The sequence below is a fragment of the Mesoplodon mirus genome (genome assembly GCF_964341445.2).
Source record: "Mesoplodon mirus genome assembly, chromosome: 1".
NCBI classification, from domain to species: Eukaryota; Metazoa; Chordata; class Mammalia; order Artiodactyla; family Ziphiidae; genus Mesoplodon; species Mesoplodon mirus.
Window position 1 is genome coordinate 22,941,362 of NC_138976.1, and position 24,945 is coordinate 22,966,306.

Consider the following 24,945-nt stretch of genomic DNA (forward strand, 5'->3'; position numbering starts at 1 on the left):
TGAGACGAGGAACCGAAGCCAGGGACTCCCAACACAATCTGTAGCCTCCGGAGGCTTCCAAAGGACCAGTATTGACTTCAGTCTTTCGCAAGAGTTCAGCTCTTCAAGGTTCACAAAGAGTTAAATCTGTTGTCTTGTATTCTAGGGGAAAAAAGGAGCCGGAAGCGCCCCAGTGTAAACTAAGTTTACCTTCAACTTAGAGGTGGGAGGGACCTGCCTAAGGTCACCTAGCTCGAGAGAAGAATCTAGACCAGGCGCTCTCAAAGAGGCTTCTCCCTCTCTGGGATTCCCCGAGTCCACCAGCCAAGCCGTCTGCCGCACCGGTCCTCGTCCCTTTGCTGGGTCTCAGCTCCGCTCCCGCGCCACGTGGCACATGGAGGGTGTCCTCCGAGGTCAGGGGGAAAGGAGGCGGAGCCCGGGCTAAACCTCGCCCCGGAGCATCATGGTAGATGTAGTTTTTCTCGCCAGCACAGAAAGGCGCTAACTCTCCCCGGTTTTGCTCGGTAAGTAGCATATCTTCTGTGTAAGTCATTCAAACATGGTGTCCCCTGTCACAGATGCTGCTTGAGTATCTCTGAAAGAAGCCGTTGGGGGGAAGGACCAGAGCAAGACAGGCACATCAAGGGGAAGGGGAAGGGAAAGGGTTAATAGTTGTTACGCATGCGTACAGAAGGCCTGGTGGGTGGGCGGGACGGAAGACGACTCCCGGGAGCTGTGTTTTCCCCGGAAGTGCCTTCCCTTCTCCCGGGTCCGCGCGGACGCGGTTTTCTTACCTCATTTGTCCTCGCCCCTCCCCGTCCCTCTACGCGTTTTGGTTCCTGGTTGGTGCTTCCTGGTCGCAGCCGCGGCAGTGAGTATGTGTGTGACGGACCCCGAGTCGTCTGCGGCCGGGGGACCCCTGCCCGCTCTCCGCCTCGCCCGCTGGGCTGTGGAACTAGCGCGTGTCCCCTCGCCGGCCTCCGCGTTCCCCCTGTGTCCCTTACTCGTGGCGGGGCTCGGCTTGTGGCCTCTCAGTCGAGCTCTGCTTCACGCGACTCCGCGGACCGGCTGGGCTTCTCCCTTGCCCTCCAAGGCCTGAGGCCGTGGTTCAGAAATGGCTGGGCGCCCATGGCCTCGGTGAGGAGTGGCGTTTCTGCCTATTTTATCTCCACCATCCCCCGAGGTTCCCCTGTCTTTTAGGAAAGCCGGTCAGTCAGTTAAACGCGAAGAGGGCTTGGCCTTTGAGGACCGAACAGTCCTGGGCCAAATCCAGCGTCAGCAGTCAGAAGCAGCAGCTGCAGCTGTGGGGACAGAAAAATTTCGGGAGATGGGCCCCTTCCCCCACGTAAAACAAGGAAACTTGGACTGTGTTCAGTGATTCCCTTTATCCTTCACATCGTAGCCGGCAGTTAACTTCAACTTTAAGAGTTGCATCTGTAGTGGGAAAACTGGCTGAGTGGAGAGTCAGCAGGCCTCCGTTCTAGCCGGGGCTCCACCATCAATTCTCGCTGGTGACTCCAGATATCTTCTCTTTAGGCTGTATTTACCTTGATTTCAGATTACGGGGTTGAATTAGGAGATCTTTTATGCGCAATGAATAAATAAGCTTCTCAGAGCCCATTTCTCAATGTATGAAATGAGTGTTCAATTTAATGACTTTCAGGTCCCTTCCAAAACTCTGTTGTGTTTTGAATTTTTCGGCTGTGTGTATATTTCAGACGGTATTGTGCTTTGGGGATAATTCACTATCGCTGTTTTCAAGAGAGTCTGAGGGTGGGGAATAAACTGTGGAAGAAGTGGAAGTGAGGATTGTACAATAGCTTCAAGGATAAGATACTGTGTAATAACAGGAAAAAGGGCTGAGGGAAAGGAGAAGGAAGTGTTTTGAGATAGGATTAGTTATTCTATAAAGACTTTATGTCAGGAACAGCTGGACTTGTCTGAATAAACTTAGCATTATTTTCTCCCACCAGCATCTTGTATTCTGTCTGAATTTTTTTGTGACCATTGTTTCCCACATTTGAATTCTATGTCCCAGTTTGATTTACTTCAAATTGAAAGCCCCATTCGAAGAGTGGGCAGAAATTTTAACACTAGAGTCAGTAGTGTTTCAAATCTGTCACTATCAGGATAGCTCACTAAGTCAGAAATTTTAATTTGAAATTAAACTGTTAATCACGTTCTAAAGAAAACTAGGCTTGATATCAAGCTGTGAATTTGATTTAAATTTCCTTGAGATGGATAACTATCTCATCAAAAAGAAACATCTAGGCTAAAAGTTCTTTGAAGAGAAATAAGAGCACAAGGACTGAAATGACCAGTTGGTAGACTGTTAGAGCAGAAATGTTGTCTTTAAAGATTGTATAATAAAATCTGAAAGCTTAAATAAGCCTTAAGTTGTCTAAGTTTAAAACAAATCAGTGAATGAATACTGCTTTCACTTTTGAACAGCGAGAGCCTTTGCAGTTATTCTCTATAGCTGTTTTATATTTGTTAAGCCATTTAAATTCTTCAGAGAAGTTTTATTCCCAAACTGATATTTTAAGTTCTTATATAAGAGCCATCTTTTTTGGTCATGGCATTGCTATAGCCTTTGTGTACCAACTTGGGAAGCTCTTGGATGGTAAACTGACAAATTCAAATGTATGCTTTTCTTTCCAATTAAAATGCCTCTTTTATAGTTTTTAAACTCCACGGAAATAAAATGGGTATTTGTTAGGTAAATTTAGGTGTTAGAACCACTGCAAATTTAGCTTTGAAGGAAGGTTTTTTTTTTTAAATCTTTATTCGAAATGATTATTATTATTTTTTTAATCAGGGAAATGTGAATCAGTTTTAGCTGTGTTCTTAACCAGCTAAGTAACTTTGGATAGGCCTCCTTATCTCTTTGGACCTCAGTTTCCTTATATGTAAATTGAGGAGGTTGATGAGATAATCTGAAAGGTCTCTTTCAGATTTAAAATTTTGTGACTCTCTTAGGGACTTTATGTTATCTAGTTAAGTATGCTTGAGAATTGTGTACAATGATCAAAAAGCTGAGAAGTCCTTCTCAATCAAGACAGTTATATACATATATATTTTTTTCACATTCGTCCTTGGAGTATGAATTTAAAAAGTTAACTAAATGCGATTGAATGTAATTAAAGTAGTAACATAAACCAAAACAGCCTCAGGCAAACCTTAACTCTGGCATACATAAGCTACATAAATAGAAGAGCCGGTTATGCTGAGCACAATTTTCAGTACAGAAGGGACAAAATCCTCTTAAAGGCCATAGGGGCTAAATTGTTAAATTCATTTTTCTACATTTCAGGGAAAGAGATAAACCCTTAGACCCAAGGAAGTCTGTTTTTATTTTATTTCTGTAGTTTATTTTTGGCATACATTCACAGGTGTGCCTATGGCTCTATTCTTAATCCCTTTCCTTTGGAATGGCTCCAAGAGTAGTACAAATTTGTAACTCTGTAATTTAGCTCTTTAATTTTTTCTGTGCTGCACCGGAATTATGTTTTATCTTAAGTCCACACTGGATCCTCAAGATGGATCCAGTGAGGATTTTGAAGGAAGCATAATTCCTTTGGCTTCTTTTAGAATTAATTTACCTATTAAATAAAAAGGAAAGGATTCCTCTTTTATTTGTATTCCTCTGAGGCTAACATTTCAATATAAACTGATAAATGCTATGAGCATTACTTTTCAGACAGCCACATTCAACTTGTATGACAACAGCATAGCAAGCTGAAGGACAGTGCAAGAAGGGAACAGGTATATTGTACTTTTTAGAAGGAAAAAAAGACATTAAAACTTGGGTCTCCCCCCCAGCTTTATTGAGATATAATTGATAAATAACATTGTTTAATTTTAAGGTGTACAACATGATGATTTGATATATGTATATATTGTGAAATGATTACCACATTAAGGTTAGTTAACACATCCATCACCTCACATCTTTTTTCTTTTTTTCCCCATCACCTCACATCGTAACCTTTTTTGTGTGTGGTTAGAACATTTAAGATTTACTCTCTTAGCAGATTTCAAATATACAATATTGTTAACTCAGAACTTTTAATCATCTTTTCCCCCCAGCTTTATTGAGATATAATTGACATATAACATTGTGTAAGTTCAAGGTGTACAACAAAAGTTGGTTTCTTTATTTCTGTAAAACAAGAAACTCCAGCATGAGTGTAGTACATTTTTGGCTCTTGTTCATTTGATTTTTGGAGTCAGCAGGTTGTATCACCAAAAGTACCCTGACATGTTGGGCAGAGAATTGATAAACTAAGAAAACAACTAGTCTTTCTAAATTGTATCTGTATAGCTAGAAGTAGAGTAGAAAGAATAAATTGTCATTTTTAATTGTTCTCTATACTGTGCCTGATTTTTCTTTTTTAACAAAAATGAGTTTTTTTCCAGCACTCTCATTTTGATCAGTGTTCCATTAGTACCTAATTGAAACATCTGTGTAGATTTTTGGTTGATGATATGAGAATCTTTGTAATAGTTGGAGACAACTACGAAATTCATCTCATCATAAGTTTCATATTTTAGACACATAATTAGATTTATTAGGGCTTTAGAACAAATACCTGATGATGTTATTCATTTATTTATTCATTTGTTAGTTCAGCAGACCTTTATAGAGGTCTTGCTAAATGCCAGTTACTCTGCTTGGTTTTGGGGATCCATTGTTTAACAAAGCGCATATAGTTCCTGCCCTCCTGGGGTATGTGATTTGTGCTTGTGGGAGATTTACATTGCACTAGTAATTAGAAATGTGAATGTTTTGAAATGTAAAGTGCTATGGAAACCTATAAAGGGTCGACAGTTTAATCTGGTGGGTCAAGGAAAGCTTCCCCTAGGAAGTGATATTTAAACAGAGTTGAAGGATGAGCAGGATTTACTATGCTCACAGTAGGAGAGTAAAGTGCTCCTAAAGCTGAGTTTTACCTCTATTTTAGGTCTTCAGTTAGTTTGTATTTCATACATATCTTTATAGGTAGCACAGAAATAAACTAGGTTTATCAGCTATTTTTATGTATTCTTTTGGTCAAAGATCAGAAGGCCTGGAGATTAATTTTTTAATTGAGAAGACAAATATACACCAAAACAGTAAATATGATAATTATGTCCTTTTGTGGATTTTAGTCATAATTGAAGTAATATTCCTGTGTGAGAATGTATACCAGAAAAGATGAGATACAGAACGAGAACCAGGGAAAAGGTGAAGAATGGATGGAATAGTAGTGAGAATGACCTAAAATATTTTTTGTGATTTTTAACATTGTGGAGAAAAAGTGATTGGTGTCTGAAACAGTGGATCTCAACCTGTTTTTCCTTTCTAACATACTTGTGAAGTATAACATTTCCATTAATAACTGTAACTCAGTTTGTTGGCAGTAATTTTCATTTGGGAGGGGCTGAGCATTATTAGAGTGTGTCATAACAATTTAGGAAATCTTGAAAAATGGTACTACTCTAAGAGAAAAAGGTATTTTAATATGTCATTGAGAAAAATGGCCTTCACAGAAGTTAGCTCTAAGAGGTGGTATCATTATGCACTAAACAGGCATGATCTGAGCTGTTAAAATATACTCTTTCTATGACTTTCTCTTTTACAGCATCAAGGTTACTGACTTTCCATGATGTTTGGTGGCTATGAGACCATAGAAGCATATGAAGATGACCTTTATCGTGAAGAGTCATCTAGTGAACTGAGTGTTGATAGTGAGGTGGAATTTCAGCTCTACAGCCAAGTTCATTATGCCCAAGATCTTGGTAATGTCATCAAAGAGGAAGAACATGAAGAGAAGAACTCTGGGAATTCTGAATCATTCTGTAGTAAACCAAATCAGAAGAACTTAATTATCCTTTCAGATAGTGAGGTCATCCAGCTATCAGATGGCTCAGAGGTCATCACACTGTCTGATGAAGATAGTATTTATAAATGTAAAAGAAAGAATTTCAGAGTCCATGCAGAAGAAAAGATCCAAGGTCCTCCTGCTTTTCTTCATTCTAATGAGTTGGCAGATAAGAAATGCAAGAGGGATATTGAGAAGACTAAACCTGGTGAGAGATCAGGTACAATCCAAGAGGTCATGATTATAGAGGTCAGTTCAAGTGAAGAGGAAGAGAGCACCATTTCAGAAAGCGATAATGTGGAAAGCTGGATGCTGCTGGGATGCGAAGTTGATGATAAAGATGACGATATCCTTCTCAATCTTGTGGGGTGTGAAAAGTCTGTTAATGAAGGTTAGTATCATATTGGCCATTATGAAAAGTAGTATCATCTTTAATAAGGAAGACGGCTTTTCCTAAACAAAAGACCATTAGGGTCTGCTCCATTTAATTCCTCACCTTTTGGTCTTGTTTTTTGGCTTGTTTTTCATGAGACTCTTTTACCAGTGGCCACTTTAATGGTGGTCTGTCTGAACATCAGAAAAGTTATGTCAGGATATCAAAGACACTCTGCTTCTGCTATAAGCAAATTCATAACTGCTTCTTCCTGTTTGGCTAGAGCCAGTTCTGGACCTGAAATCTTAGTTCCCCTCTCTCTCTGCTTGGTACCACAGGTGAGTACTCCATCCAACTCTGACATTGGCCCTATGCTCTTATTTGGCCAACTCTGTTGGTTCTGCCTCTTCCTAAGTGATTTGCTTACCCAGGAGGTAGCCATATAGCAAGCATGGGGAATACCTGGTATACAGAAGATATGGAATTAGTATTAAGATTTTTAGGAACTCCATAATCAGTAATGTAGAAAACTACGAAGAGCTGTAAGTCTACAGTAGACTGTAGGAGAGAATGCAAATTCTTGAGAGCCACATAATCAAGAATTGAAATTTTGGTGTTAGTTTTGTTTCTGTCACATGTAGTCATCTAGTATTGATGCTTATCCTTTTAAAAAGTCCCTTTCATTTTTCTCCCTTTATGCTTAATGTGTAGTCTCTTGCAATATTTTCCTAAATGATCTTTTATATCTTCCCTGTATGCTGTTGTTAAATTGATAGTCTTGAAATGCCCTTTACTCAGTACTTTACTGCTGCTCCAAAACCTTTAATGGCACCTACTTGTCCTCAGAAGAAAATGCTGATATTGAATGTAGATGAAGCTTTGGAGCCCCAGAGATTGACAAACTTTTTTTTTTAAAGAGCCAGGTAGGAAATATTTTAGGTTTCCAAGCCATAGGATCGCCTAACTACTTAACTTTGCCCTTGTTGTAGGAAAGAAGCCATGATATCTTAAAAAATGAGATGGCTATTTCAACAGAATCTTATTTACAAAACAGGTGTCTGGCTCAGGCTGTAGTAGGCCAGCTCTGAGAATTTGACACCAAAAGGAAGAAAAGAAATAGAATAGTAGCTAGAACATAGAGCAGAGTCAAGTAAAGTTTTGTCAGAATAAGAGAGAGTTGATAATGTTTTTAGGTGGAAGGGGAAAATCTCTTGAAGGAGAGATTAAACCAGTTTGGTGGATTGGGGTAAGGGAGGCAAATAAGAGATGGGCTCAGGTATATTGTCTGAATTAGTCTTAAAAGGGAAGAGACATTTAATTGCTAAATTACCAAATATTTATAGAGGTGGAGAAGAAAGAATAAATTCAGATGGATTGAGGTAGGTGAGGGAATATATGAGGATGTGTTTGATTTTCTTGGGAAAATGGAAGTGGGTCTGGAATTGGGCAGGGGATACTTAGAGGCTTAGAGTGTGGGAAAGATGTTTAGGTGTTATGGGGAATACTGTTAGGCAGTGGATCCCAATATGTTGAAGATGACAACTTCAAAAAAATTTGTGGACCCCCTGCCCCACATAACTATAGTTATATTTTTAGTATTTGTTAATTGAGAAAATGCATATTAGCAAAATACTATTCAGTACACTCATACATGACTTTGTATTTTATTAACCACAACATTGTCTACACATTTGAAAAATATTGTATAAGGCCTGTCTGCAACATACATGGCCTATATAAAGCATGCCTCTGGCTACCCATTGTGATAACTAATTCTCCAGCTCCCAGGAGTCTGAAGCTCATAGGTTGGAAATCATTGTGCTAACAAATCAACAATAAGAGAATAAAAGCCTTGCTTAAAAGTAGTATTCAATCAAAATTGAAACAATGTGAACTTGTAATGAACTCACTCTGAAGGATTTCATAACTTTTTCCAGTAATACCTGGGGCAGGGTGACAGAAACCAAAAGATCCAGGGTTAGGCAAAACATTACAGAATGTCAAAACAGTCATTTAGCCTATTCCTTCTCTAAATTGCCTTCCCGTGACATGACACCTAGTTTCATCAAATACTAATGTGTTCATTATGATCAGCCACTTTTCTTGAATTCAGGTTCTCTATGTCCATCGTGCCAAATATTTCCATTTGGGTATCTTATTGTTATTTCACATTTACATACTGAAAAGCTTGATAAATTGAAAAGAAAGCTTATCTTTCCACAGAAAGAGGAGCAGGTTAACTGGATGGTGGCTCATAATGTAACTAGGGTTTCTCAGGGCAAAATGAAAGGGATTGATGAGGGGTGGTGAGGATGGGGTTAAGGGTAGCTGAGCCATATGGAGATGAGGATTCTAGAGGAAAGGGAATGATGGACTTAGGTATGGCTTTTAAGAATGAAGAAAAAGTTGGTGATCAGGTATATAGAGAAATCTCTGGAAAACAATTTTAGTATTTTATGTTACAGACAATAAAAAACATGGCTGTTCTTGAACTGTATTTTGGGGGGATTATTTGTTTATTTTTTATTGAGGTGAAATTAACACAAAATTAACCATTTTAAAGGTTCAATTTGGAGGCATTTAGTACATTCACAATATTGTAGAACCATTACCTATATCTAGTTCCAAAACACTTTCATCACATCCAAGGGAGACGCCAAAATGTTTTCACCACATCCAAAAGAAACCCTGCACCGATTGAACAGTCACTGCTCATAACCTCCTGCCCCAGACTCTGACAAGCACAGTCTGCTTTCTGTCTATGAATTTACCTATTCTGGATATTTCGTGTAAATAGAATCATCCAGTATGTGACCTTTTGTCTCTGGCTTCTTTCACTTAGCATAATGTTTTGGAGGCTTATGCGTATTGTAGCACGTATAAGTACTTCGTTCCTCTTTTAAGGCTGAATAATATTCTATTGTATACCTGCATTTTGTTTATCCATTTATCTGTTGATGGACATTTGTGTTTCTACCTTTTGGCTGTTGTGAATAGTGCTACTCTGGACATTCATGTACAGGTATTTACTTGAATACTTGTTTTGGGTATTCTTTTGGGTATAAACTAGGAATAAGATTACTGGCATTTCTCTGTTTCACTTTTTGAGGAACTGCCAAACTTTTCCACAGTGGCTGTACCATTATACATCCCCATCAGTAATGTATGAGGGTTCCAATTAACTGCAGTAGTTTTTATGATTACTTGTCATGTTGGACATTTCTATTTGATTTACTGGTAGACTTTTTGTTATTTCTTAGCAACATTGGTAAAAATATTTATTTAAGACCTAAGTAATTCCAAGTAATTCTTGATTCCAAACAGTCAGTGTATGTTCCTCCTATCTATATTGAAATTTATCCCTACTCTGCTCCTTGATCTACTAATGCCATAATCCTATATTTTTTTCTAGTTAATAGGCAATGTATTCAGTACTGATGCCTATTTGAATGTGTTGTTACTTTCTAATCATTATTATCCCATTCATAAATAGACCTCGGGGTAGATCTGGTTCAGTTTGTATAATAGTCTTTAGAGAAAAGATTTTTTCATGTCAGTGGAAGTTTGTGGAAATTCTGGCATACTTTTGAAATGATGATGATTGTTAAACAGCAACAATAATGATTTTGTGTACTGCTCCCCCTCCTCTGCAAACCCCTCAAACTGTGGCATATTTGAAATATTAATATAATATAAGAGAAGAGATTAGCAACTCCTTGAGGACAGGTCTTTTCCTCAGAAGCCTTCTTGATACTATTTAGAGTAATTCTTTGCCATATATATTACTTTGTTTTTCATTAATTGCTAAATGATCAAACACTTACTGAGCATCTACTCTATATAGAATACATAGAGGGGATTTAAAGTGGTAAAAGACATAGTTTTAGCCTTAAGTGGCTTGGTGTTTCATTGAAGAGACAAAATATAATAAGCTTAAGTAATTTATGGAAGTCTCTTCTTAACCATTGGAGTTAAGTCTCTCAAAATCCTGGGGATAGGTGTGGTTGAAAACCTAAAACTTTTTAAAAAATAGGATTAGTGAATTTGAGGTAGTACATGAAGATCTGAAGGACTATGTAAGTACATCCATATTTTCCATTGTTAAATTTGTAGTAATGAGTGCAGCACCACTCTTGCTCTGTGGAAATGTGAGGCTCTTTCGCACTACTTCAGTTTCAGTGAGATGTATAAACGTTTGTTTTGCTTTAATACACAATTAGAATACACGATCAGGCAGATAATATACAACCAGGAGATATTTTTTCCCTCTTTTTTTCTTCCTCTAAATGTTTAATACTTTTCTGATTTTATGATCTGAAGCTGTCGATTAGCTTCCTTGGGTTCCATGGAGGCCTTGGTGATGTAGCACTTAGGTGGTGTGCTCAGCCTAGCTTTCCTCAGTATGTACAGCTTTATGATGAGGGCTCTGCTTATAATAAGTCCATGCCAAAACACAGGGCTTCAGTACCTGTTACATATGACTCTCAGCCCTCGCTACTGATGGGTGTAGGAGTTTATTTCTAAAGTCTAGAAACAAACTTCATTTGCTTCACTTTCTTTACTCTTTCCTGATGCTTCTTTATGTAAATGATACCTGCTCTGTCATTTGTCTTCCTTTTAAAATTCTCACCCTTTACTTTCTTTAGTTTATTATCCCCAGTAGGAGTGGCTTGCAGTTCTCATTTATTAGAAAGACAGATTTCTTGGTTGAAGAAAAGATGCACCAAAGGAAATCAGCATGTTTTTTAATTTGTGAGGGTGATCTCTAGTTTGGGAAGGATTATTGTGTATGACAGCCAAATGATGGGAATAAGTGCTGTAGGAGTTATACATTAATAATCACCAACTTATTTTCCTGCAGAGGGAAGGGATATTATTAGCTCTCGGAGTAATTGTTAAATCTTTGTTAATTTTTAACTATGGAAATTTTTTTTTTTTTTTTTTTTTTTTCTGTGGTACACGGGCCTTTCACTGTTGTGGCCTCTCCTGTTGCGGAGCACAGGCTCCGGACGCGCAGGCTCAGCGGCCATGGCTCACGGGCCCAGCCGCTCCACGGCATGTGGGATCTTCCCGGACCGGGGCACAAACCCGTGTCCCCTGCATCGGCAGGCCGACTCTCAACCACTGCGCCACCAGGGAAGCCCATATGGAAATGTTAAAGTATACAAAACTGGAATGTCGTAATCGTCTCACTGTTCCATAAACCAGCTTCAACAATTATCAACTTATGACCAATCTTTTCTCATATGTAACTCCATGTCCCTGTATTATTTTGAAGCAAATCACAGTCATCTTATCATTTCATTCATTTATTTATATACGTATACGTACATATATACATTTCAATATGTATTTCTAAAAGATAAGTTTTCTTTTTAAGAAACAATATTATTATCACACCTAAACAAATTACCAATAATTCTTTTATCATTAAATAACCAGCCTTCAGATTTCAGCCTTCAGATTTCCCTGATGGGCTCTTAATTTTTTTTCCTACAGTTTATTTGAATCAGATCTATTTATTGTAGTTGGGTGGTAACTTACGTCCTTTAATCTTAGGTTCCTCTATCTTTTTTTTCTTCCTAATAATTTAATTGTTATACTAACTGGATTGTTTATTCTCTAGAATTCCCTGAGTTTGAATTTTACTGTTTAACATACTCCACTGTCCCCTGTATTTCCTATGCATTGGTAGTTAGATCTAGAAGCTTAATTAAATTCAGGTTTCTCTCCCTGTGATTGTGCTATCAACTAGACACATAGATAGGTTCATTTGTTTGATTTTGCTTTTCATATGTTAATATTTAGTATTACCTTTTAAAAATTCAGTTTGTTTCATAATTATGTAAAATATTTAGAATGTTCCAAATTCAAATCAGTAAGACAAGGTAAAAAATATTCAGAGACGTCTACCTTCTGTCCAGTCTTCATCCTGTTCCCACCCTTCCTCTTAGGGGTAACTGTTAAGAGAAAATTGATAGTTTGTCCTTACATTAAAAAAATATAAGCAAATATGTATATATCTTCATATCCTCCCTCCCCCTTCTTGAAGTAAACAGTAGCATATGATCTACACTTCGCTCTACCTTGTTTTTTTTCTCTTAACAGTATATCCTGGAGATCAGTCCATAATAATATCTAAAGATATTTCTCATTTCTACGACTATGGACTATTTTTGTGTCTTCTACACTAATCTGAGCTGGACACATTAGGCATGTAACAAATACTTTTTGGAAGTGAATGAATAGTAATTTTAAATAGTTGATGAATAATATAATTGTTACAGTTTTAAAATGTATTTTAAATAAATGTATTATCATCTAAGTCCACTTTCAGAAGCATGCTTTATACCTATACTTATACTCCTGGTCTTACTGTTTCTTTCTCATTTAGTAATTTTGAAAGATTTAGATTTAGCAAAAAATTAAATAGGTTCAGATTTTAAAAGGAAAATACCTTTTAAAGAATGAAGAGTTCAGCATTTTTAAAAGTGGAAGAAACCTGTTAGTTCCTAGTGTATGTGACTCTTAGGGTGTAGAACTTTACATTAATGTAGAACTCCTTCAGTATGTACAGTTGGGTACATTGTTCTTTTATAATAGTTTGTCAGCATTTGGCACATAGTGGGTACCTAGCAAATCTTGGGTGAATTTAATTGAAGTTCTACCTTTGTATAGAATAGTGCTCTTTACATAGTACTACATGAGGTTGAAGTGAAATTATGGCTTTAGTAAAGTAAAATCATGAAGTAATTGATTGAAATTGAAGTATAATTATGGCTTTTAACGACTTAGTGCAGTAAGTCTTTTAACTGTTTTTGTGTCAAGTCCCTTTCACCCCTAAAAAATATGCACAGAAAAGTTTTGGATACATTTTCAGAAGTTGAAGAACTCATCTAGAGGCAATTGCTGAATCCCTGGTATTTATAAGGCACTCAACCAAGACTTGATAACTAATTAAAATTTGAGTAGAGTGGGTTACCTACTTGAATTTCAGTTTTTCAAATATGTCATATTTTATTTGATCTGGGCCTTTATATATGTCTGGATCAGTTTCTACCTTGCCTGGCTGATACCTACTCATCCCTCAAATCTTAGTTTAAAGCTTACTTCTGAAATGAGGTAATGGACATAGGTTCTCAGTGGTGGCTACTAGGTCTTTTACAGCTCCATAGTTGACTACCTGTGACTTTGGGTAACTTAATTCCTTTATTGGGAAAATAATAAATTTTATTTCATTAAGGTTATAAGCTAAAATGAGACAATGGATAGACTAAATTAATGTAATAGGAAAATATTTTGACAGAACTCCTAACTACAGGATAAGTTCACTATCACTGTGGCAAGCATGGGCATATAGCTTCCACTTGGTGTTTTTACATTCGAAATTCTCAGATCTTTTGGTGAACCCAAGTTGCTTTTGAACAACGTCTCTAATATGGCACTTAATTTGAATAAATTTTACTTGATTTAGTGACATTTTATGATCTACTAGTTAAAACCTAAATCTGAAGTCTTAAAATCAATCCAACAATTACTTACTGGATGCTTACAGTGCTTACAGGCACTATACCGTTAAGGTGTTGGGATTCAAGAAGTCCTATGTAGTCCCTGCCTTTAAAAACCTTAAAGTGCATGACAATATGGAGAGCCCACTCTATTACCAGAGTTAAATACATTTCTACAAATACAAGAGATGTCCCAGCACATACACAATCATTTCCAGATGAATGTAATAGACTTTTTCAAAAAGATTATTACTGATAGGCAAAGTACAAGAGTGAATTGAAAAGTAACCCTTTGAACTCAGTCTTGAAGAATGGATAGGATTTAACGTTCAGGTTAAATGCAGGGAGGAAGAATAAAAGCTGAAAACCCTAAAACTATATGATACCATTAATGTTTAATTAATGGCTTAATATGTGGCTGGGTATGATTAAACATTTTAATAGCATGTCCTTTCAGAAACCGCCTCAGCCTAAATGAGGAAGGGTATTTATGTTCTGCATATGCTGTTGGAAGATTTCTTGGTTATTATTTTATTCCAATATTTTCCACCTACTTCTTGCTCATATGTCTCCTTTTTTTTTCCTTTAAAAAATTGGATATTTCATGCAACTTTATGGCAGATAGAAAAATTTTCTCAGATGGACCAGATGCTATATGTTAGTCAAAGGACATGACCGGCTGCTTAAAATGTGTGTTTTATGCAAGGCTGTTCAAAGTAGAGCATGTCATGAAATATAACTTTGCCTCGTCATAGCTTGTGTTCTTTACCATCTTTTAACATAGAAAAGGAACACATTCTGTTAGTTTCGAAATATAAATAAATTAAACTTTCCTTTTAATGCTCTTCACATCTTCAAGGTGGTATTTTCCCCCCCTTTCTGCATTCATTAGATAACCAGTCAGTCATAGGTTCTTTTTTTTTAAAATAAATTTATTTATTTATATATTTTTGGCTGCGTTGGGTCTTCGTTGCTGCACGCGGGCTTTCTCTAGTTGTGGCGAGTGGGGGCTACTCTTCGTTGTGCGCAGGCTTCGCCTTGTGGTGGATTCTCTTGTTGCAGAGCACGGGCTCTAGGCACGTGGGCTCTAGAGTGCAGGCTCAGTAATTGTGGCGCATGGGCTTAGTTGCTCCACGGCATGTGGGATCTTCCTGGACCAGGGCTCGAACCTGTGTCCCCTGCATTGGCAGGTGGATTCTTAACCACTGCGCCACCAAGCAAGTCCAAGTCATAATTTCTTGAGAGATCTTATGGCCTAATATGTCATAAGAGTGGGTTGCTGTTTGATATACTTCTTATGGATGTATAGTTTAATTTCTGCCTTATAATTGAAAAGTGGCCACATGGTAGAGTTCTGGTAACGGAGAGCACCAAAGAGCTCCCTCCCTGATGTTTTCAGCTTTTGTAAGTGTGCACTACACAATTCCTAAAGCTGCTTTTGAACTGTGTCTGTAGTTGTAGCATGTCACCTTACACTTAACTATTGTGAGGGCATCTTTTTATTTAATTTCTAATTAGCATAATGACTTGAGCTGTGTTATTCACTGTTCCATGGTGAAGTTGTCATAGGGAGAGAAGAAATAAAAATGTTCAATTTCAACTTTACTTGTGAATGGAGTGAAGTTTGAAAGCCTTTTATGGCCATTGTTCAGCAGACTGAAAATCTCATTAGAAATCCCAGAAATGCGAAGGCAGCTTTGGGTTGGATTTTAATAACATTTTGGAATGTTGGTATTGTATGTTGCTAATTTTTGTGATTCCATTGTTGATCAGCAACTTAGCTATGCATTCTTCCAAAGTCAACTTATGACTTTTAGTCTAAATTCATTTACAGTAGCTTTTCTTTTCAACAGTAATAAGTACCTAGGGAGAGAATTAAATTTTACTTTTTTTTTTTTGATGTTTCTCTTAGAAACTGATTTGATTTTCATATAAGATATACTAAATTTGTTGGAAACTGCATATAAGATAATAGCATGCTATAAGAAAATAACATGTTTATTGAACTAATGACTTAGTTTTGTTGCCATTAAAATATTAGTCATCTTCAGGTCTACCTTTTTGTTTGTTTTTGAAATGGAGAAGCATAAAATAAGATGGCAAGATTTTCATTCTTATCTAATTGTCATAGGAAGTTGAATCCTGATGTCTGGGTAAAGAGTGTTTAAATATAAGATTCTTATAGCTGTTTGCTATAAAAATAATCTATTGTATATAGAGATCACTTGTCTAAGAAGATAAGTATAATTTATAGATAGTATGGTCAGAAGGTAGAATTTGATATGAACTATATATGATTAGACTGTCAAACATTTTTCAAAAGAAGTACAGAAATGAGAACACTTACTTTTTTCCCCCTTGTAAGAGTAAAGGCTAATCAGAAAATTCATGACTCTTAAGTTGATCCTGTTTTTAAGACTTTGCTAAATTTGTATTTAATTTCAGGGTAATTTACTAATCTCTTGCTAATTTCCTCTTGATTATTAACACTTAGTAAAAGTGTTGACTTACTGGAAGTTTTTTAGCCAAAAGTTTTTAATCTCTTAAGCATTGATTTGTTATAAATTAAAGTAATTGTCATGGTTAAGTTTTTGGCATTTTGAGTTACTTGCCAGATTGTTGTTGATTCTGCTGATAATAAGGAAATGAATATTTTAATTGAGCATCCACCATGTGTAAGGTCACATTTTCTTTTTAAATTATACAGATACACTTAAGAAAATCTACAAGAATAGATATGACTTGGTTTTTAGTTTTTGAATCTTGATCTAACAGCATTAGCTCTGGATAGAGATGTAATTCTGGGGATAAAAATTATTTTTGTAATACATATTTAGATTCAAATATAAAGGCAGTCTAATAATGGGTTATTTAAAAGTGGATCTTGTCTGATGTGTGTACCTTTTATTTCTATGACATTTTTACATTAGAATTTCATAGTTTTGTTATAGTTTTGAAAATTAATTAACGGTGGACTTGAGAGCATCTGCTCTCCCCATCTTTTGCAAATACATTTTAAGGGAAGACAGCATAATTCTATAATGGGAAAAATTTTTTTACCCTTCCCTTCTGCTTTTGCCTAAATATATGGTCAACTTATAATTACCTCAAGATGAAAGAATGCTGTTTCGAGCTACTCATTGAGAAAAACTGTTTTGTTAGGAATCCCTTAAAGTGCGTAGGTCACTTCTGATTTTGCTTTGTAACTAGCTCCTGTTACAGAATTATCTACTCTAGGGAGGGAAAGCCCCAATTTCTAGACGACTTTTCAATACTCTTTCTATATTTTTAGTTAATGAGAAACTCTAAAGATGTAGGAAACAGACTAGTTATGGCTGATAAATAATAGTTAAAGTAAGTCAAAAATTAGGCTTTGAAAAGTCAGGTGAGAGGAGTTCAGGATACAGTTCGCAAATTTAACTGAAGAAAGGTTTTATTTAAAGAAAAGGTGTGCAACCATATCAATCTTGTAACTCCTTGTATTGCACTAGCCATTTTTCATTGTTAGATGGTCTGATTTAAACAAAAATGAACTTTGTCAATGGTTATATTTAGAAATAGCATTACTGTCTACTTTTAAGGAGGATTTTAATTGTCAATAAAATTTCATTGTTGAAAAATCACCTACCTCACTCCCATATAATTAGTATTTTGTTCTTCATTCAATACCGTGTATCTAGTCCACCCCTTTTGGGTTTGCTTTAAAAATTATATAAATTTTGTGGGAGAATAAATATAACTTATGTATTGCTATAAATGTATTCTTATTTGAATCTAGTATGATTGGTTTTTATGTATATGAAATACTTCCCTAAAAACATAATATTCAACCTAAATGTTCTAGATAGGTGAGTTACTGGTAAAAAAATCCATCAGGTCTCAAGTTGTGGAATATTTGTATTGGTACTTAATACCGTGACTGCTTTGGTTGTTGTATAAGTCCCTTTATTCTTCTGTTTGAGATGTTCTAGTTTGGGAAATTTCCTTTATTATCAGATTTAACACATGAAATGTAATGGTTGTACCACAGATCATCTAATTTTCAACTTTTGGTTAGTTAAACTAACTTTGGTATATAGTTCTTTATGGTTAGTCAGAGAGGAGTTGTGTTCAGCTGTGTGATTTTGCCACCACTTAAGTTAACAGCAGCGAAGGGTCTCATCTCTGACTTTTCTTTCTTTCATTAAGTTTTTCAATTGCTTTTAACATTATTTAAGTATAGAAGGAGATAGAGTTGTAAAACAAATTTCTCATTTGCTGATTCTCAATATTTAGCAGTGGGGATCCTTTTTCTTCCTTTAGCTATATCACATACATATGTATATTTTGATTTAAGGGGAAGAAGCTTTTCTTTATGTATGATGTGGATACAGTTATTGTTTATTATTTTTTAAAGTTAATAAAACTAATCTCAAAAGATCTTTAGTAGTATACCTGCAACCTCAGCAGTCCCTTTTTATCTATACAGATTTCCCTGCCTATTGTGGCCGTTTGCTCTAATTTAAATTTCCCATGGCTTTGGGTTGCAGACTTGGTTTTCTGCAAGAGTGCCCATGCTTACATGGTCATATATTCTGGGTGACTTTTCCACTTTTTCTTTTTTGTTATTTTGTTGATTGCTAAAGGGAAAGAGGATTTTTTTTTTTTTTTTTTTTACTTGTTTCTTTGTTTTGATCTTTCTTCCTTAGCCTATCTATTTGTGTGTTGTTTTGTTTTGTTTTGCAGATTGGGAAGAATTATTGTGTGGACTTAGATCCATGGGGAATAGCAGGGAAAAACTAATTTTGTTCTTGGTTTTGTTTTCTTAATAACAGTAGCAATTTAATTTTTGAGCCATTGAGAAGCTCAAAAGATATGTTAGCTTTATGCATGAAATTGATAGAAAATTATTAATCCCGAAATTTTCTATTCATGGTCGCTCTACTGTTGGAATAAAAATGTTATGTTATAGTTGAACTAAGTAAATCCTAAAAATACTAATTAGCAGTATATAGTACTGTTAAAAATTCTTAATTTAAATATTATTGTATATTCAAAAGTTATTCATAGGAAATCAGTTGTAATCTGGTATGTGATTTCTTTTTTCATTCAGTTTTTGTTGTCGATGGTGTGTATATATTCAAATAGACATATGAATATACATTTGATTGGAAACATACATTTTTAACTTGACCAGATTTAAAAGTTTGCTTATTCCTGCAAAACATGCTTATTTTTCAAATATGAAGAATTTTGTTTTATGAAACAACTTTATGCAGCTGAATGTTAAGTCCTTGGAGAAGTGCTGTGGCAATTTAAATATTGGGTAATTCAGTACTAACGTAAGGGAAAAGTAGAGGCCTCTAGTCCTAACATATCCCCCAAATATTTTTTCATTAATATCTGAAGACTTTAAAATATCAAATTAATGTGGTCAAAGCTACTTCTGTTTTACATTTGTGAGGGTGCCATCACACAGTAGCATTATTTAACTGGATTTTGTATTTATTAAATTAATATACAATAATAAAAAGATCCTTTTTAGACTTAAGGAATTGTAATAATTTCCTAATATACCATAAAAATGTTTTTATGATATACTGTTAACTAATCGGCTAGGAGAACTTTCTAATTTGATAAAAAGGATGAAAAAGGATTCATTTTGATATGCATAATTTTAGGGGTTTTTGTTTTTTTAATTGATTATATACCATGGCAGTGAAATATCTAAAATTCTCTTTCTGGTTGTCTGTTAAGTACTTGGGGAATTGGGGTAAGGGTAAGTTTTCTTTCTGTGTCTGCTAATTATTTTTTCTTGTGAATTTTAGTGCTTCTAGCATATGAAAGTGATTTATAATTTGCTATTGCTGAGAAAAAAAGAGCATTATTGAAATTTTGTTTCTTTTAACTATTATTTTCTAGTTACTGTATTTCACATTTTGATTTCTACCAAATGACTCCTCAAGAAGCAATTTCTTTTGAAAAACAGAGTTTCAAACTAAGAAGAAAATGTATACTGATAGTCTATTTATTGTTTGTTCATGGCAATTAAGATAATCTTTTGAATTTCTGCTCTTTAACCATAGTTAGAGGCTTCATAAGTTTGTAAAATTATTCTCCCTAGTTCTGATTAGTATTTTAAAAGGTATTTTATAAGTTTGTACTTGATATTCATATGTGATTACTGAGAAAAACAAATAGTTTGTAAAATGTATTTGTTTCTAGTATTTCTATCAAATCAGGATATAATCTGTGAGATGAAAAGTGATCCAATTGTGAAAGTATGCAGCTTTTAAAATAACACAGAATTCTTCTGTTAGCACGTTTTACCAGCAAATGTTCGTGTAAAATGTTATTAGTTCTTAAGGCTCATGCATAGACTTTCTTGTGTGTGGCTTTTCATAGGAGAGCACTATAGAGCCGAACTTGAAATTTATTAAGGAAAGAACAAACTGGTGAAATGCTTTCATGCTATTAAAAAACTTCACAGACAATTGTCAGACAACTTTTTTTTTTAAAGGTCATGATTGCCTGGTGCCTTTTCCAGTCTTTATTTGAAACTCTTGTTTTGTAGGGTTTCTTTTTTGTTCTCCCTCTCCTTTTTCTTTTGGCAGGGGGTGGAAGATTCTTTTAAAACTGAATGGCTAAACATGTATAGTAACTATTAAAGTATAATGGAAATACTTTTATTCTTGATATTTTTTAGGCCAGAAAATGCTGTGAAGGTAAGCCAGTTAGGGTAAAATTACATTGTGCAGTATGGAAACTGTTCAGAGTTTTCTGTTTAGAAAAGTGGGCTCTTGAGTTTGGGCTTAAAATAGGGGTTGTTTGTGAAATATTTTGCAGTTCTCTTATAGGTTGGTGAGTTTGAGGTTGTTTTTAATATTTTAGTGTTCTAGTTGATTGTTGGTATTTCCTGAAAAATAATATTATGTATATGGGAGAAGATAGGGGGTGAGAACAGAATAAGAACTGGGGGGAAAGAAAACCTTCCCAAAATGTTGTCACCTGACAGGTGGAGATTATCTGCTATTATAGGTTTTCAAAACAGAGTGCTTAACTCTTTTTCTAAGAGTTCACATAAACTTTGACATATTTCACAAAGTTTGATTGTGATAAGTATTACAATTTTAACTCTGGTCTTTATCCTAAATTTAAGGCTTACAAAATTAATCAAAAATGCCTTGAGGCTAATTGCTAATGTTCAATTAAGTTATTGTGTTCAGTTAAGCAACAGTTCTTTGACTATAGTATTTGTTTGATTTCATTAATATGATAAGCTAAGATTATAAAAGGTCTATAAGAGTACAGAGACTGAACTTTGTGAAATTAATTTTTATATTTTGCCATAGAGACAAAATATGTCTTGGTGTGTAGTAATTTTTTTCTTAGTATTATGTGGACATCTATTGGCTTTCAGCATATAAGAAATTTAAACCTTTTAATATTAAATATTGGCAGTCATACTATTTTTTAAATTGCAAAAACTTCAGGCAAATATGTAAAATATGCTAATGGTTGGTTTATTTAGATTTTAAGTGACTAGAATTTGTGAAATAGGAATAAAGCCTGGGATCTTATTTAATCTAAGAAAATATACTTAATTTAAAAGTATTACTATTAGAACTAGAGAAATCTTTTCAAATATAGTAAATCCATGTCCATAGTTATTTTAAATCACTAGTTAGAGAGGAAGGTATGAGATGCTAATATCTTTGTTGGAAGTCATAAACTGTTTTGAGAAGGATGAAAGGGGAAAAGTAAACTGCTTTCCGGCAGATTCATATCATTTTGACATTGGATGTTATTCGTGGGTTCATGTTACAAAAACCTACAAAACTTAAGTGTATTTTAATTCAGTAGGCTCGCTGAAAACTGTTTCGTGATAAAGCTAGAAAATTTATAAATTTTTTTTCTTGTTTAAAGCTTAGTGATTCATCTTGGTGCTTGTCTCAGTCTTCTTAATTTAGACATATTGTGATTATTTGTTTTAAAAATTTATTTCCGGTAAAATGTTATTGCTTGGATACATATTCACTGTTTCTATTACATTTTATCCATCTATGACATCTTATCAGCCAGCTATTATTATTTTATTGTTCTTTTTGTGGTGGTGTTGTAAGGTACAGACTTCACATCTAAAGTAAGAGCTAGTGTATATTACAGTGTATATGACCATTTCTAATTTGACCTGTTACTGTAAAGAAGGCTAACAAGTGTGTATGACTAGCCCTCCCCTTCTGGAGCAGTTGAAAACAGGCCTCAGAAGACTCAAAGGAATTCTTTTAACTCCTAGCAGGGCCACGGGGTCAATGTCAGATTTAGTCATGCTGTTATTTTAGCCCAGTGGTCCAGAGAGATGACTGAAAAGTGAGTCTTTTATTTCTTTTTTTGTGTGGTTATTAACAGGATTAAATGTAAGCCATTGTGTACTTAGTACCAATTAGTTTCTCATCTGAGAGGTTCATTATGATTTTTTGTCAGCCTTCGTCTTGTAATATTTGTTTCATTGTTTGATTAGTTAAGGGGCTGAATGGAATAAAGAAAAGTTTTATAGCAGTGCTTTTAAATTCATTGAGCATTTTAACAAGTAGTCAACTTTTCAGATACGTAGACCTTGATTAAAAAATGGACCACGTTGAAAATTGGCATGGAAGATGGTGAAGTTAAGTAAATTGTTAAAAATTTTTCTTTTTCTGTTGTACTTTTCTTTAGTTTTAAAAATAGACTCTCTTTGTTACATCAAATAATACTTTTATATTTTTAGAAGTTTGCTTTGGTTCTTATACATATGTCTAAAAATACGTTCAGCTTGCTGCGAGTATGTAATCGTTGTTTGGGAGGCACACACGCCAAAAAAACCCTTCCAAATTAAAAAACCCTTATCATTTCTAGATTGGAAACATAGATTGACCTATTAGAAACAGAACATAAGAATTCTAGAATAAAGATAATTGTCAGGTGTAAACAGGCCTTAATTTAAAGGGAAGTAGCCTGGAAGTTGATTCTTTATGCTATTATAAATAAGTAAAAATGCCAAGTTGTATGAGTTCAGAGAAGAGGAGCATACCTAACTTTTTAAATTGCTTATTAATTGGTGGTTTTTAAAAAACCTTTGACTTAAAGACATTATATTAAAATGAATTTTTCATTGAGTAACGTTTCTCATTTAAAATATTAAGATATTTCAGTAAAATTTTGGACAAAAATTATTCTTATCAATTGGATTGGAGATGCTGATTTCAATTAGAAGCAAGGAATATAACCCAGAATTAAAATAGAAGTATTATTTTGTTAGTAGGTAATTATCTGGGACAGTAGGTCTTGTACCCCGTTGTTGAAGTGTATAACACACTTTTTCACATGCATTCATCTTTGAATGGAAATGCTTGTAGGCTGGTTCAGTTCTTTTTTTACACATTAAAAATGATCAATATTACTTTAAATGAGAGCAATTACTGTTTTAACTTATGTTTTTAGATGAGTTGCTTGATTTTTCTCACATTGTTGGATATACCATATTGAGTATTATACCCTTGTACTAAGTCCTTTGCCTATTGCCAGAGTTTTTTGGTACTTAAATTACTTTATTATGGAGTTGGTTATTCAAGATTTGATGATCCACATAATTATGAATTATATAAATCCTGACATATAGGGTTTTTTGCTCAAATTGATTTCAGGCATAGTGAATTTACAGCCCTTGCTTTTTTTTATTTGTGTATCCAGTTTTCTCAGAAACGAACACATTTCTATTAAGTCTATATATGGATGTTATTTTTCTTTTCTCTTTAATTGTAATTTGGAAAGGATTTAGATCCTCCCAATGAAAAACCTTATTTCTGACCATATGACTATATGACCATATTACCAAATTACACCTGCTTTATCATTGTATAGCAGTAAGTCCCTCTTTCTCTACCCCGTTTTTAAAAGTAAAATTGTGTGGTAACTGTATTAAATTGCCAGAAGATTTTTAGTTAACAGGAAGTAGATCACTAGTAATTTCCTCTGATGATTTGTTCATCACACAAGAAAGTAGTTTCTTTTGAGAGAGATGCAGTTTTTGCTACTCAGCATTCCCACAAGATCTTTGGAAAAATAAGAGGGAAATCTTTAGTGTAATGGCCTTGTAATATGAAAAGGGCAGATTTTAGAATAAGTTAATTTCTCCTTTTATTACTTTGTTTTTGACTTCAGAGGAAGCTATTCAGTTGAAAATCTGACTCAGTAGCAAGTGCTCTAATGGTCATATAATTTAACATTAATGATTACCTATACTGATTGAACTAATATTTTTAAAACATAGCTAATAAAGTCAACTAATTTAACTACTCCCTTAACTTAAAGTTGAACTAACCATAGATACCTGATAGAGTAGGTCCAGAAATTAGCATTCAAATAACTGTAGAAAGTATAAGGTAGACAGGCTATCCTAAAGATAATTTATTAGGACTTCTGTCTCTTTTAGCATCTTTAATGTAATAGTAACTGTTGTAACAATTGAATTATATATATCAATTTAGTAAATAATCACACCATTAATAACAGTTAGCCCCCATTCCTTAATAATTGCTACCCAAACACCTTCAAATTATGGTATTTAAAAAAACAGTTCGATAGAAGTTTGGGAACTTAAAGTAATACTATTTCATCTTAAAGCCACTACAGAATATCCTTTCTTTATAAATAAAGTTTTAGAGATAACGGACTTTGTAATGTAATTGAAAAATGTTGTGTCCCACAAAAACTTTTATTTCATACTTTTTCTCTCTAACTAGGTGAAGCCTAACAAGTGTAGCAAACAAACAAAACAAAACAAAAAACTTTTTTGACAGTCTAAAATTGTGTACTGTAGAGATATAGTTATGTGATCTTACTCCATAAAATTAAAATGCAAAATTAGAAAGAAAAATAGAAAAAAACCCAACCTCGCAAATGTCTAAATCCCAAGGAGATAAATGGAAGTTGAGTAAAGAGAATAGAGATATAGTTTTTGAGTCAGCTAGCTAAATTTTATATCCAGAGCTTTAACCTTTTAGGCTTTTACATTTTCTACAATGCAAATGACTTTCTTTTGTAAAAGGCATGACAATCATGATAGGATTAAAAGTAATAGCTCATACAATGCTTTTTATTAGCATCTAAGGAACTATCCATATTTGACTATATAGTAACTTAGAATTGATTTTTTTAAATGGATTTTTAATGCAAACCAAACCTTTGTGGCTTTCGAAGGAAA

The 24,945-nt window shown here is 34.6% G+C and overlaps 1 protein-coding gene across 3 annotated transcripts in view; it reads left to right on the forward strand.

Annotated features, from left to right (window-relative positions):
* Window positions 1-793: 793 nt before the first annotated feature.
* Window positions 794-24,945, forward strand: part of ZCCHC7 (zinc finger CCHC-type containing 7) — a 240,332-nt gene continuing 216,180 nt past the window's right edge. Inside the window, exons 1-2 of one of the 3 annotated variants that reach the window (XM_082643237.1) lie at window positions 794-850; window positions 5,604-6,234. In XM_082643237.1, the coding sequence (XP_082499363.1) occupies window positions 5,625-6,234 (610 nt within the window). In that variant the 5' untranslated portion in view covers window positions 794-850; window positions 5,604-5,624. The other 2 variants (XM_082643236.1, XM_082643238.1) reach the window with 2 other exon arrangements.